The sequence below is a fragment of the Bubalus kerabau genome, chromosome 1 (genome assembly GCF_029407905.1).
Source record: "Bubalus kerabau isolate K-KA32 ecotype Philippines breed swamp buffalo chromosome 1, PCC_UOA_SB_1v2, whole genome shotgun sequence".
In the NCBI taxonomy this organism is placed as follows: domain Eukaryota; kingdom Metazoa; phylum Chordata; class Mammalia; order Artiodactyla; family Bovidae; genus Bubalus; species Bubalus kerabau.
The window spans coordinates 65,604,073-65,617,652 of NC_073624.1; the positions used below are offsets into that span (position 1 = coordinate 65,604,073).

Consider the following 13,580-nt stretch of genomic DNA (forward strand, 5'->3'; position numbering starts at 1 on the left):
AAGTCCTTGCCCTGAGATTGTCTCCCGTCTTTAGGGATCACAACTGAATTTATTCCATTTCCCAGGAATTAGTGCAATATTAGAACTTTCTAAAAGCGTTAATATCTACTCCGTAAGCCTGCATCTCTAAGGCGCTATGTTCACTTTTAGCTAAAAAATCAAATTTTAAGGCTCTCCAACACTTAACGACTACGCTTTTCAGGCCTTCCCTGTGAGGTATTTCTAAGGTATTTAAATGTTTATTAAATGAATAAAATTAACCAGTATTTATTGTAAAAGCATTCACATATCTGCATCAAGCAGATCACTTCAAATTCTGCAAGTTTGAATTTTTTTCCAAGTAATTCCATTTATGAACACTAGTTTAATGAAACAGTAACTTTTAAAAATGAAAGACAGATAATGTGACATACACTCTTGGTAAAAAACTGAGAAACAGAATATTAACCCAGAATATTAAACAAAACAACTTTTAGTCCCCCATTCCCTGTTCCTGTATCAACTAAAGATTCTTAAAATAATTTAAAGCACTTGGATATCCTTGGAAAGTAATATTAAAATGTACAATATTTCTGCATTACATTTTCATAGTATTAAAAGGAATAGTAAATTGCATATTCTTTCATTCAAAATACGGAAATATGAAATATTAAAACAAATTTTACAAAATTGTAATTGGTTTGTGCTGGGTTTTACCTAGTTTTAACACAAATAGTTATTTTTATTACATACTACATACATTTGAGGGCATAAGAAATATATTTTTCTTGATTGTACAAAATGATTCATTGAAAAATGCTTAAATACAGCTCTCTAGGAACATTTCCATGTTCTTATCAGTGACCATAAAGTGGAGAGAAGGAATTTTTGAGTGTCAGTGTAGAGGAAAGTGGGATGGAAGGTGACTGAGATCCAGAGTTTAGGTGACTGGCAAGCTCATCCAATTAGGAGGCTGCAGAGTTATGGATGGGACCCAGGATTTTCTTAACTAAAAATGCTTCAGATTAGTGTTCTCAAGAAGAAGGGGCTAGGGAATCTAATTACGACTATAGAAACTTCAAAACTCAATTAGGTGTGTGTCCAGTAACGCCTGCCTGTTGCCGTGAGTGCCATGTCCGCCACAGCCCCAGCTTCAGCACACTTGCTATTAGCAGCTGATTCTTTTTACAGAGATTCACAAATTGGGAATCAAGTTCTAACCCCTCTTCTTTTCCAGAGTTACAGTGATGCTGCATGCTTCTTCCTTTCTCTCTCCCACCAAGGGTGGCTTGAGGATGATAAGAATGTTTTCAGGTAGATCCAGTATAGAGACGTGCTTGCCATTTTCTGTTTCACTTAATTTCAAGTTTAACAGTGTATTAACCATTTTGGGAAGAAGTTCTTTATCAGTGCCCTTGAAAAAGCACACTAGATCACTAATCCTCTCTGAACCTCCACCCACTCGGCCTGGCGTACCTGCAGCCCAGCGCACAGGCACTGCTGCAGGAGAGCCCGGGCCTGAGGTGTTGGCCACTGTCAGCCATGGCTCAGGCCGCGTGGATATCCCACAGGTTCCAGCCCCGCGCCGCACAGGCCCATCCCTGCAAGTTTGAATTTAACTTCTATTTTTTTCCTGACCTCCCTTCGTGTCTAATGTCTCCTAATTAGTCTCACTACCTTTGGTCTCCTACCCCTCTGAACCAGCTGGGATAATACAGCCAGTGTCAACTTTCTTAAATATATGATATCATGTCATTTCTCAGCTTATAATAAACCTAGTAATGTTTCCCAGTCACTTCCGGAATTAAATCTTCATAACATGGCTCATGCCTCCCCTCTTCTATGGAATAACTTTACATATTTCTTTGCTACATCCTTTATTTCTGAAGGCAAGTTTAATACCATCCCAGGTGTCTTAAGATCCTAGGCCAAATGTGAGGGTCCTTGCTTTAAAGAGTTCAAATCTTGCTCTTCATTTTCTAGCTTAGGCCCTGATAGAGGACCAGTGGCCTCAGAGGACTATTTCAGACAAGGAGGAGACAAAGAAGACAACTCTACCCTCCCCTCCCACCCCCAGCAAAAATATCTCAGTCCTCTGAACTCTCATGTATATCGCCCTTTTCTCTTTTACATATATAGGTAAACATAGATCATTAGTTTACTTTAGTTAGTATTCTCTCTCCAAATAGTTTCTTTTGGGAAGCCAAATAAGCTTTACTTAAGAGGCTGGCTCAATTTTATTTCGTAAATTCTCTTGAAAAGAGAGTATTTTTCTTTTTTCTCTTTGGAGCCAAACCTGCATAGCAGTTTCAGAAGCTATTTGGGAACAGCAAGAGAGAAAAAAAATTTCTTTTTTCTGAACTACATTTTTTTTCTAGGAGTTTTTCTGGCCTTTTTTTTTTTTAATGACTAAGTCATATTTTTAGATTATGCCTAAGACCTTACTGTTAAAACCAAGATTATAACCATGGTAGCAAACCAGTAACTTGTTTTCGATTTCTTTCTTTCCTCAGTAACCCTTGGTTCTTCTTTGGACAGTCCTAGCATCATTGATAGTTCCTCTTAGGAATGTTCTCTCACATTGGGAAAGGGCACAGATGAACTCTGACTGAGATGGATGATCTCATGGGCTTGTGCTTGGTACCTGGTACAATGCTACTAGAGTTGCTTCTGCTGCCACTGGACTGCCGGCACCACCGTCATCCCCAGGCCCAGACTCTAATCCTGGTTGGTTGCCGGGGCGTGAGGGTGCTGCACACCATCAGCTTGCAGGATCTTAGTTCCTCAACCAGAGATTGAACCCAGCCCCAGCAGTGAAAGCACTGAGCCCTAATCGCTAGACCTCCAGGAGTTCCCTAGAATCTTATATTTAGAAGCATCAGCTTGGCTTTCTCAGCTAAGAGGAAAGGATGTCTTAGCGAATGACCTCTAGCAGTGATCTTCTTATTCTGAACTCAGAAGCACTAATGATTAGAATATAGGTCATAATCTTCTTGCCTCTAAATCAGATGGTGCACTTACCATAGTAGTGACAATGGGGGAGGTCTTGACACCTAGTATTTGATTATTATTACATATCTACTAATTCACTGGCGATTTCAACATCGTTCTTAAGTACTGCCATTTCTAGCACTGGATGTATGACTTTTAGGTTTATTTGCCCTGTTTTTGTCTTGTTGTCTGAAAGTTGCTTAAAAAATACACATGCCTTGCCCTGCACTTGCTGACTGCCACTGCCACCACAGAGGAATAATAATTCATATTCTGCCAGCATGTGGATTGTTTTGTATGGAAAATCCTAGTATGAGTGCGGGCAAAGAGAGGGGAACAGGGATAGGAAATAGATAGGGTATATCAGGAGGTGCAGTAGGTAATGAGTCTTTGGGCCATTCCAGAATGTGGTATTGAGTTTCTTCTTCGCTGTAGTATGCAGCTAAGGAGTGAACAGTGTATTTGCAAGTGGATACAAATGTGTATTTGCACATTTTTTAATGACAGAAACAGGGAAATACTTGCTTCAACATATTTAGCCTGAGCAAAGATTTTTAAGAGTTTTCTAAAGGTCAGAGGCATGAAATATAAGAGGCACATATTACATTAAGATTATTTGGGGGAAGGTTTCCCCTCTTTTATATTTATGTATCTCTTTTTCTTGTTACCACTCCAGTCTCTTACTGCCACCGCCACCAAAGAAAAGCAGGTGGGGGAACCCTGGAGATGAAGCTGGCATTTTATAGGAAAGTAATTCCAAATAGATTTGTACTGTAAAGTGCTTTAAGCCAAGGGAGAACTGGAATTTGAGTATGATATAGTAAAGTGTACCACATTATAGGTAGTTACGCAAATTTGGGGGCTTCCTCAGTGGCTCAACAGTAAAGAATCTGCCTGCAATGCAGGAGACTAGGGTTTGATCCCTGGGGTTGGGAAGGTCCCCTGGAGGAGGAAATGGCAGCCCACTCCAGTATTCTTGCCTGGAAAATCCCATGGAGAGAGAAGCCTGGCAGGCTACAGTCCATAGGATTGCAAAAGAGTCGGACATGACTTAGTAACTAACAAATGCAAATGTAGAGTATTATGAAGCATATATTTGTATACACTAGAAGCTTGATTAGAGCATTAGGATATAAAATATGCCTGGAAAGAATGAATCCATGTTCTAGTCAACCTGGTAGTTTTTCTCTAACAGAAGGACCCCCAAAGTGTAGCAGAGTCAGGTTGCCTGTCCTGGTATCAATAGTGAAAGATTACAGATGTTTCATCCCAAATCTTGGATTTCCTTACCCATACTTTATCTAGTATTCATTCATATTTAAACCTTTAAAATATGGTTGTAAAGAACTTACGACTAAACCCCTATTAGCAGAGTGAAAAATGTCATTTTTTACTATCTGGCACGATAATTAGTATTTCATTTTATTTGTCCAAGTGTATAATAATTTTCAAACTCTTGCAAGTATTTTGCAGTTTTCCTGTTCTACAGCTCTATGAATAATCTGTGTTCAGCGTTTCTGTACCTTCTTGATTTGATAAATTACTAGTTCCTCTCTGTCATTTTTGAATAGAACTTAGATTTTTATTAATCTTGTCTCATTACACAGTTTACTTAAGAGGCATACATCTCTTGTATTTCCAGCATCTATATAGTAAAAAGAACACTTCTCTATCACAAAGTATCTTTTTTCTAAACCTTTAGCAAACATATTTTGACCTCTCATTTTCCGTGAAAGGACAGTTAAATATTTTCTTATTCAGAGAAGAATTCTGCTAGGTGTTTTTTTTTTTTTTTTTTCCTTCATTTTTTTAAAAACTCTTCTATGACTTCATTGCTGTTCGGGTTTGGAATCATTCTTTCCAAGGGCCAAGATCTTCCTCACTCCTGAGCATCTAAGTGTGTGATTTTTCTGACCTTTTGCTCTTCATGTCTCCCCGCAGCCATATGTGTCGTTGTCTCAGCAAATGGCACCACCTAGTCCAAGCAGCAGTACCCCTAACAGCAGCAGTGGGAGCACTGCACAGGACCAGCTGAGTAAGACCAACCTCTACATCCGGGGATTGCAGCCAAGCACTACTGACCAGGACCTAGTGAAGTTGTGTCAGTCGTAAGTTGGGGCACACGTGGATAGGTTTCCAGGGACAGTACAGATTTGGTGATGCTGGCTTCTTACCAGATACTCTTATCCTGAAATGCAGTATTATTTTGCTTCTACCCCTATTTCCACAAGGTTTCTCAGCAACCCCTCCGAAAGAAATTCTATGTACTGCCAATATATAAAACTTTCATGTGTTTCTCTGAAAAAAGCCAGATCAGGCTGACCTGGAAAGCCTAGTTAGTATATGAGTTTGTTTCCAGCATGTATCTAGAACTGATGGTCTTAGTGGAAAGATTTCTGACCTTACACCTTGAATAGAAATGCTCAATATCTCTGAAGATATTGATCAGAAGATAGAGTCAGCAGTGAGGATAGAAGAAAGTGGGACTAAATTGAATTATGCTCTTAGGAGAGTTTCTGCTGCTAGAGATATTTCCAGGGACCCAGAGGGGCCCTCAAACTAGTGGATAAAGAAGAATATGAAGAAAGAGTTGTCAACTGGTATTTACCCCCTAAAGATCTTAGGGGTTCTTTTGCATAGACTTGAGTCATGAGGTAGCAATAACTACCATGGAATTAGCCCAGTTAGGAAAGCCGGAAAAATTGCACGCATGCAGAGATGCCAGCTCAATTCTATGTAGCAGAAAAATATGTGTTTCAGATCATTTATGTGGGGGAGTGATTGGAGGCTGGTAGGATGGGAGTACTTACAGAGAAGGAGAAATTTATTTCGGCGTGCCAGGTCTTAGTTGCGGCAAGCAGGATCTTCATTGCAGCGCGCGGGGTCTTTAGTTGCAGCACGAGTTCTCTAGTTGTGGCCTGTGGGTTCAGTGGTTGCAGCACTCAGGCTTAGTTGCTGTGAGGCATGTGGGATCTTAGTTCCCCTACTAGGGATCAAAGCCACGTCCCCTGCATTGGAAGGTGGATTCTTAACTTCTGGGCCACCAGGGAAGTTCCTAAATTTACCATTGTTTAAAACTGTTGAAGTATAACAAGCATACAGAAAAGTGTACAAATCATAAGTGCTTACAGAACAGTGAATTTTCATAAAGTGAACACATCCTTGTAAGAGTCCCTTGTAACGCAGATCAATGGAACATTATCAGCTCTTCAGAAGCCCACGTCCCTGTGACAATCTCTCTCCTACCCTCAAAGGTATCTACTGTTTGACCTCTGAATGATTAATGTGGCTTGTTTCAACTTCTTATAAATATAATGATATAGCACATACCATTTTATGTCTAGTTTCTTTTTCTCAGTGTTGTTTGTGAAATGCATCCACATTGTTGCTTGTAGCAAAACTTTGTTCATTCTTCTTGCTTTCTAGAATTCCATCATAGGAATATAGCACAGTTTATTTACTTGTTCTACTGTTGCTAGATATCGGGTTGGTTTCCAGTATGTGACTGTTATAGATATGAATAGTGCTGCTGTGAATTTGAGCAAGACTTCTGTTGCATGTGTATATACATTTATGTTACTAGGAGTAAAATCGCTAAATTATAGGGTATACATTTGTTCAGCTTTTGTAGATACTAGTAAACAATTTTCTGAAGTGGTCAAACTGACACAAACTCCCATAACAGTATATGCGTGTGCCAGCTGTCCCAAATCCTGGAGAGGCTGAACATCCTTCCCCCAGAATGTATGAGGCCTCAGAGGTACTCTGTAAATCCCTTAGTCTTCTGAAGTTGTGGTTTTGGAATTCTCTTTGCACCAGGCTGCACAGAATCAGTCTCTAAAGGTTGGCTATGTGTATAACACTGGATCCTTTACCTCAGCTTACCTTGTTAGAAAGATATTTAAATTAACTTAGGGGACTTAGTCTAGGACTAGTAATTTTTTGAGGGAATAGAAATTGGCCAGAATGTCTTTAGGAGACATAACAGACGTGTGTTTGATCCCTGGGTTGGGAAGATCCCCTGGAGGAGGGCATGGCTACCCACCAGTCTTCTTGCCTGGAGAATCCCTGTGGACAGAGGAGCCTGGCATGCTACAGTCCATGGGGTTGCAAAGAGTCGGACATGACTAAAGTGACTTAGAATATGAAGGAAAAGAGTACTATATCAATCTAGTTCCTTGATTTCTCTACCCTTTGTTTCATGGACTAAATATAGTGTGCTACAAAAATCAATTCTGTGACTCCACAAGACAGAGGAAAAGCTCAATTCTGCTTCACTCTACTTTAAGGCTAATTTTGTCCTTACCGATAGTTGCCTTACCTTCTGTTGTGTCTGAGGGATGAGAATAATAAGGATGGGAGCATATAGGATGGGAGTAAGGAGCCCAGGAGGGGACCATAAGTAGGAGTGCGGCAGAAAAAAAATAGGTGCTAGATGAGTTATGACGAAAGGGAAGCTGAGAAGAGCAGGTGGGTGGAACCCTCACAGGCATGTGAGCTGGGAGATAAACCTCTCTGTGAATGGTGTTTCCCATGCATAGAAGGACTTCCTGCCTTTGTCCCAGCTATCTCTCTAGGTTGTAGGGGAAGTACGCTGGATCCTAAGCCCTGGTGGGCAGGAAAGAGAGGCGTGGAGTCTGTAACTGGAACTCCTGGTTCTCTCTTGGAGGGCTCCTTCCACGGAGGAAGCAGCACGATCCAGCTGTTGCCAGCTGCAGTGGAAACTCTGAGCTCAGAGTCTCAGGCTGCTCAGACCACAGCGAGCCCCACCCTAGGGCCTGGGTGGAGATAGCAGCATGTGTGTTCTCAAGCTCGCAGTCTCCCTCATCCCTTCTCTTGCCTAAATTTGGGGAAGAATCCAAGTATGCAGCCCAGAGGGTTAGGATCACATCTATTCTAGCCTCCAGGGCCCTACTTGGCTTATTCTGTCTAATCCGAGGGTCACAGAGCCCCACTAGAACAGTCAGGGGCTGTCAAGGAGCAAAGCAAATACATCAGTCATCATCTGTTCTTTAGGGATGGAATGGGAGGAAAAGTAGAAAAAAATCCTTGTTTCAGGTAATTCAGTCCCTGCCAACTGTTTTCCAGTTAAATTTTATACTCCTGACTTTGTTACTGATTTTCTTTTCTGTCTCTCTAATATGGTTCACCCTCCTGGAGTAGAATGTAGAGATTTCTTTCTAGTAGAACACTTCTAATATATCCTGGAACAGTGATACTCCACTGTTGACAAGTTTGGGGAACTCCACAGGACCCCACATGGCTAAAGTATAATTTTAAAAGGTTGAAGAACATAACTCTCCTACAAATATAGGTGAGCCTATGCCAATATTTACTTTACTCATTAATGAGGGAACTAGCAGAATGGTAAAATGGGTTCAAAGAGCATTTGAGAGACTGAGTATCGATAGGTACTGAAGAAAGAAAGTGAATAAGATTACTAGGTTACAGAGAAAAGTGCTTCATACCCTTTAGGACAGTAAAACAGTAACCTTTGGGATTATCTTTTCTAATGGACAAAAATTACTTGTATCTCTACTAGATAAAAATCTACAAGTTAATATGTATCTTCATAAAATCTGAGCCTCATCAGTAATAAATAGCAAACTAAAGAAACATCCTTCTAGATAAGAGAATATACCTTGAATGGGCCTTGTAGACAATGTTCCAGAGTGACATTGAAAGAAGGTGAAATCCTCATTCTGCCTTATCAAGTTTTGGGTAATTTTCTTAACACAGCTATTGCATTTAATCTAATGCCCAGTCCCCCTCCCTAATACACTGAAATCTTGACAGGTAGAAATCAGGGAATTCCTTGTCAGTCCAGTGATTAGGACTTGGCATTCTCACTGCCAGGGCCCTGGAATCAGTCCCTAGTTGGGGAACTAAAATTCCATAAGCCACAGGGCACAGCCGAAAAGAGAAAGAAGTCTTAGACACTAAAGCCCAAAAGAGAGCCATTTGGTTAAATGTTGAGGTCCTTTGGATATAATATTATAATAATAGCGATTAACAGTGTTCAGATGTTTTTTGATAGACATTAGTGCTTTGTATTCATGATCTCATTTCATATTCCCAACAATCTTTTCTCCATTTTACAGATGGTGAGTCAGAGGCACAGAAAGATTAAATGACTTGTCCAAGATCACACATAGCTAAGTGGCAGAATCAGGATATGAATAAATGCAGTTTGGCTTAAGTTGACCTTCAATCAGGGGGCCAGTTGAAGAGTGAGGAGTGGGATATTAGAGAAGAGAAATAGATTTTCATGGGAGAAATGCTGTTTGTCCAAAGGAAGATAAGTAATATCAAGGATTACTTTTAGTCTTCAGGGAATTCTTGCCAGAGCTCTGCCCTTGCACACTGATGAATGGACGTCACCAAGCTTCTTTCCCCCCAAAAAGACAGTAGTCTCTTTCTAACTGGTATCTGAGTCTTATTTGGGGGAGAAGAGAGAAATGTGTTGACAGTGTAGGGACTATAGTTACCCTACTTCTTGTAGATGCCTTTGGGGAATAGGTTTATATGAGAAGTGTGACATTTTAAATTCATTTGTTCTTATTGCTAAGGATTGAGCAGGACAGTTTTTCCTAGTGGGAGTGAAGACAGGGCATGGATTCCTCTAGATGTCTCAGTCTCTGTCCTTGTCTAAACCCCTGCCCCCAGATTATCACTTTGCATTTTCTTCTCCCTTAGATACGGCAAGATTGTCTCCACTAAGGCCATCCTGGACAAGACCACAAACAAGTGCAAAGGTGAGAATACAACTATTCCTGCTGGTGGAGAACAGCTGCAGGTGAGGCCCTCGCTTGCCTCCATCCCTCCCTGCTTCAGGCCCCTGGTTTCCAGTACCAGGGTGGCGTCTCTCAGGGGTTCAGGCTTGAAAGTCAGGTAGGTATGTAGATTCTTTGGTGACCAGAGAGCTTGAGCTAAAAGTGCTGTTTGGGAGACCCAAGGCTAGAAGCCTGCACTGAGTGCCTTTGAGTCCTTTGACCACGCCTTTGTGTCATGCTCTCCTGGATTGGATGGTAGATACGGGCACGTGAGACTATTTCTACTCAGCAGAGCACTGTAAATGTCTTGTGTTGGTGTACATGGGGCAGCTTAATTTTGTTGGGGTTTTGAGCAGCTCTAGGTGGAGAGGGAAAGAAGGAAGGGGCTGGACGCTGGGGTGAGGAGGGGCTTCTTCCAGCAGGTGGCTGGCTATCTGCAGTGGAGAGGCTGTATTTCCTACATGCCTAGCATTTCTGGGATGTGACTAGACAAGAGGAGGGAGTTCTTTTGGAAATAGAGGGGGGCCGTGAGTTACTAGAGGAGCCTAGTTGTTGAAACCTTGGGTTTTTCTTAGGCGAGAGGGAGGAAGTCAAGGATACCACAAAGACCTCATGGCCCTTGGCATTCTTAGCTATAAAGTAGACTAAATCTCACAGGGTTTGGGGATCCCATGGAAAACCACCTGAAACCTCTTAATCTCTCTTCCTCCCTGCCACTTCTATTATGTGGGTCGAAACTCTTCCTCTGTTTCCTGAAAAGCCGGGGCCTCCTACCTCCCTTACACCTCCTGCCTCCCAGTGACTCTGTTTCCCTGTTCCAGGCTATGGCTTTGTGGACTTCGACAGTCCTTCAGCAGCACAGAAAGCTGTTACAGCACTGAAGGCCAGTGGTGTACAAGCGCAGATGGCAAAGGTAAGGGTACTACCCCACGTCTGTTCCTCTGAGAGGTGGTAGTTAGCCTCCAAGGTGTCCAGAGGACTTAAAAGCCACGTGGTTGAAGGGCAAGGGCTTTCTGCAGTGCGTTTTGACTATATCTAGTCTCAACCAGGGCCCCACTGAGTGCCTCTGCTGCTAGAGGAAGGTGGTGTTCAGAACCATGGCAGGTAGCTCTGTTAACTCTCTTCCTCTCATCAAGTATTATAAGCAGGCAAGAGGGTCCAGAGGCGTCTTCCCTTCCTCCAGCTCTTTCCCTATCTCCATCCTCGTCCCACTTCCCTACCAAACAGCTCGTGGTATTTTTGCAGCACTCTCTGAAGAAGCCAGTTGTCAACTCCAAAGTTCAGAACAATGCTTTCTACCTCCCAGCACTGTTCCCTGTAGGAACGGGCGGGGGTGGGGTGAGTGGTATGTAGGGTGTCGGGGGTATAGACACCACAGAGAGAAAGGAAACTATCCCTTCCTTTCTCCCGTCTGTCATTTAGGCTACTAGAAAGCTAGAGACTTTTCCCTCTTCTCTTAGGTGGAGTTACCCTCTTGCCTTTCTAAGGTCATTGTGAATGCCTGAGAGGGGCTGATGCAGCAGGCCTGCCTACCAGCCATCCTTTCCTGTAATGGTTGAAGAAAAAGAAAGCCCTGAAAGGAAAGGCAGAAGAGGGAGTAAGGTTGCACCTGACCACTGTCTGGGGCAGAGTGACTGCTTAAATTCTTAGCAGCACCGCCCTGGGAAGCTGTTGCCATTTTACAGAGTCTGCCCCCTGGAGGTGCTCTCCCACCTCTTTGTGGAGAAAACCCCTCTGACATTAGAGTGACTTCAGACTTCCTGTGAGACGGGAACTTCTGGGGTGACCCCGTGTGCTGTACATCTGGCTCTTGGTGTAGCCCCCAGCACTTCCCTTCTCTCTTCTTCCAGCGTGCCCTCCATCAGGGAGTGTACAGACATTCCTGCTACTAAGAGGAGTGTGCTGTGGCCGGAAGAGGGGGGAGGGAGATTACTCAAAACAATCCAACTCTGGAAGCGAGGCGGTCCAGGAGAATCCAGGCTCTGGGACAGGCTGCCGGCTGGGAGAGAGGAGTACTGCTCTGCCTGGTTCTTAAAGCGACAGCCCAAAACTTCGTCCCTGACTTGTCTTATGGGCTCGGGCTCCTACAGTGCTAGAAATAGTAGATCTGTGGGGTTTTCAGCCTAGACTCAATATATGACGCATAACCCATGGTAGTGGGACTAGGTGTTGCAAATAGTTGCTAAGATTCTCTTTGTTCAGTCATCCCTTCTTCCTCTCTCTTTTCTGAAATGTCATTTTGCGAATAACGGCTGAGGGTGGGAGAGGGTTAAGAGATATGAAATTCATTTTTTCACTTTTATTTCCATAGCAACAGGAGCAGGACCCCACGAATTTGTACATCTCAAACCTCCCACTGTCAATGGATGAGCAAGAACTGGAGGGAATGCTGAAGCCCTTTGGCCAGGTTATCTCCACTAGAATCCTTCGAGACACCAGTGGGACCAGCAGAGGGGTTGGCTTTGCCAGGTGAGGGATGCCAAGAGTGGCAGATGATGACTTTTATAATAAAAAATGTCACACAGAAGGTCATCAAAAAGTCTGTGTCCTGCCCCCAGGACCAAAATACTGGCCAAAAGTTCTTGACAGTCAATCAAAAGTTTATTTAATTATAGGTCACAATACTCAGAAAAACTTTGCTCTCAAATCTTTGTGCTTTTGCCACTATTTCCTGTTACTTTAGCCTTTGTTCCTTTGATCTAGAACTAAGCAGAATAAAAGATTATAATTCTGTATCCTGTTCTAGTTTCCTGAGTATTTCTCATCCTGTTATCTCATTTGGGCTTCCCTGGTGACTCAGAATCTGCCTGCAATGCAGGAGACCCAGGTTCAATCCCTGGGTTGAGAAGATCCCCTGGAGAAGGGAATGGCAACCCATTCCAGTATTGCTTGGAGAATTCCATGGACAGAAGAGCCTGTCAGGCTACAGTTTATGGAGTTGCAAAGAGTCAGACATGACTGAGCGAACCTCTGTCTGTCTTATCTCATTTACTCTATGAAATAAATTTTTTTTATTAAAAAAAATAAATTTTATTGACAGTAAATGCAATGAAATTCAATTTTAACTATACAGTTTGAGTTTTTACTTATGTAGTTTTTTAATTTAAAAAATTGGAGTATAGTTCCTTATAATGTTGTTGAAATAAATATTAATTCTCTATTTATGGAAAAGAAAACCAGAGTTCTCAATATGAAGTGATTTGCCCAAGGTCTCAGGAGTGGGTGGTAGAGGAGAGCCATTGCCCTTGTGGCTTCAAGATAGGCAGGATTAGATGGAAGATCTGGTCTACCTTTCCAGATCTGTTGCGAGCCTTAAATTCTCCATCCAGCTCTACCATTAACTGCCCGTGTGATATCAGACCTTTATGAGCCGTGGTTACCCTGTGAAGCAGAGGTTTAGATGAGTGATTTTCTTAAAAAAAAAAAAAAATTAATTTATTTTAATTGGAGGATAGTTACAGTATTGTGATGGTTTTTGCCATACATCAACATGAATCAGCCATAGGTATACATGTGTCCCCCCGATCCTGAACCCCCTCCCACCTCCGTCCCCACCCTATCCTCTCCAGGTTGTCCCAGAGCACCGGCTTTGGGCGCCCTGCTTCATGCATCTAACCAGCACTGGTCACCTAGTTTTCATATGGTAATGTGTATGTTTCAGTGCTGCTGCTGCTGCTAAGTCGCTTCAGTCGTGTCCGACTCTCTGCGACCCCATAGACGGCAGCCCACCAGGCTCCTCCGTCCCTGGGATTCTCCAGGCAAGAACACTGGAGTGGGTTGCCATTTCCTTCTCCAATGCATGAAAGTGAAAAGGGAAAGTGAAATCGCTCAGTCATG

At 42.6% G+C, this 13,580-nt stretch overlaps 1 protein-coding gene across 7 annotated transcripts in view; it reads left to right on the forward strand.

Annotated features, from left to right (window-relative positions):
• The window catches only part of RBMS2 (RNA binding motif single stranded interacting protein 2), a 78,806-nt gene that overhangs the window by 47,554 nt on the left and 17,672 nt on the right, over positions 1–13,580 (forward strand). For all 7 annotated transcript variants that reach the window (XM_055578153.1, XM_055578144.1, XM_055578172.1 and 4 more), the window contains 4 exons: positions 4,912–5,078; positions 9,667–9,725; positions 10,565–10,656; positions 12,055–12,212. In XM_055578153.1, coding sequence (XP_055434128.1) covers positions 4,912–5,078; positions 9,667–9,725; positions 10,565–10,656; positions 12,055–12,212 — 476 coding nt within the window. The remainder of the gene's footprint in view (positions 1–4,911; positions 5,079–9,666; positions 9,726–10,564; positions 10,657–12,054; positions 12,213–13,580) is intronic.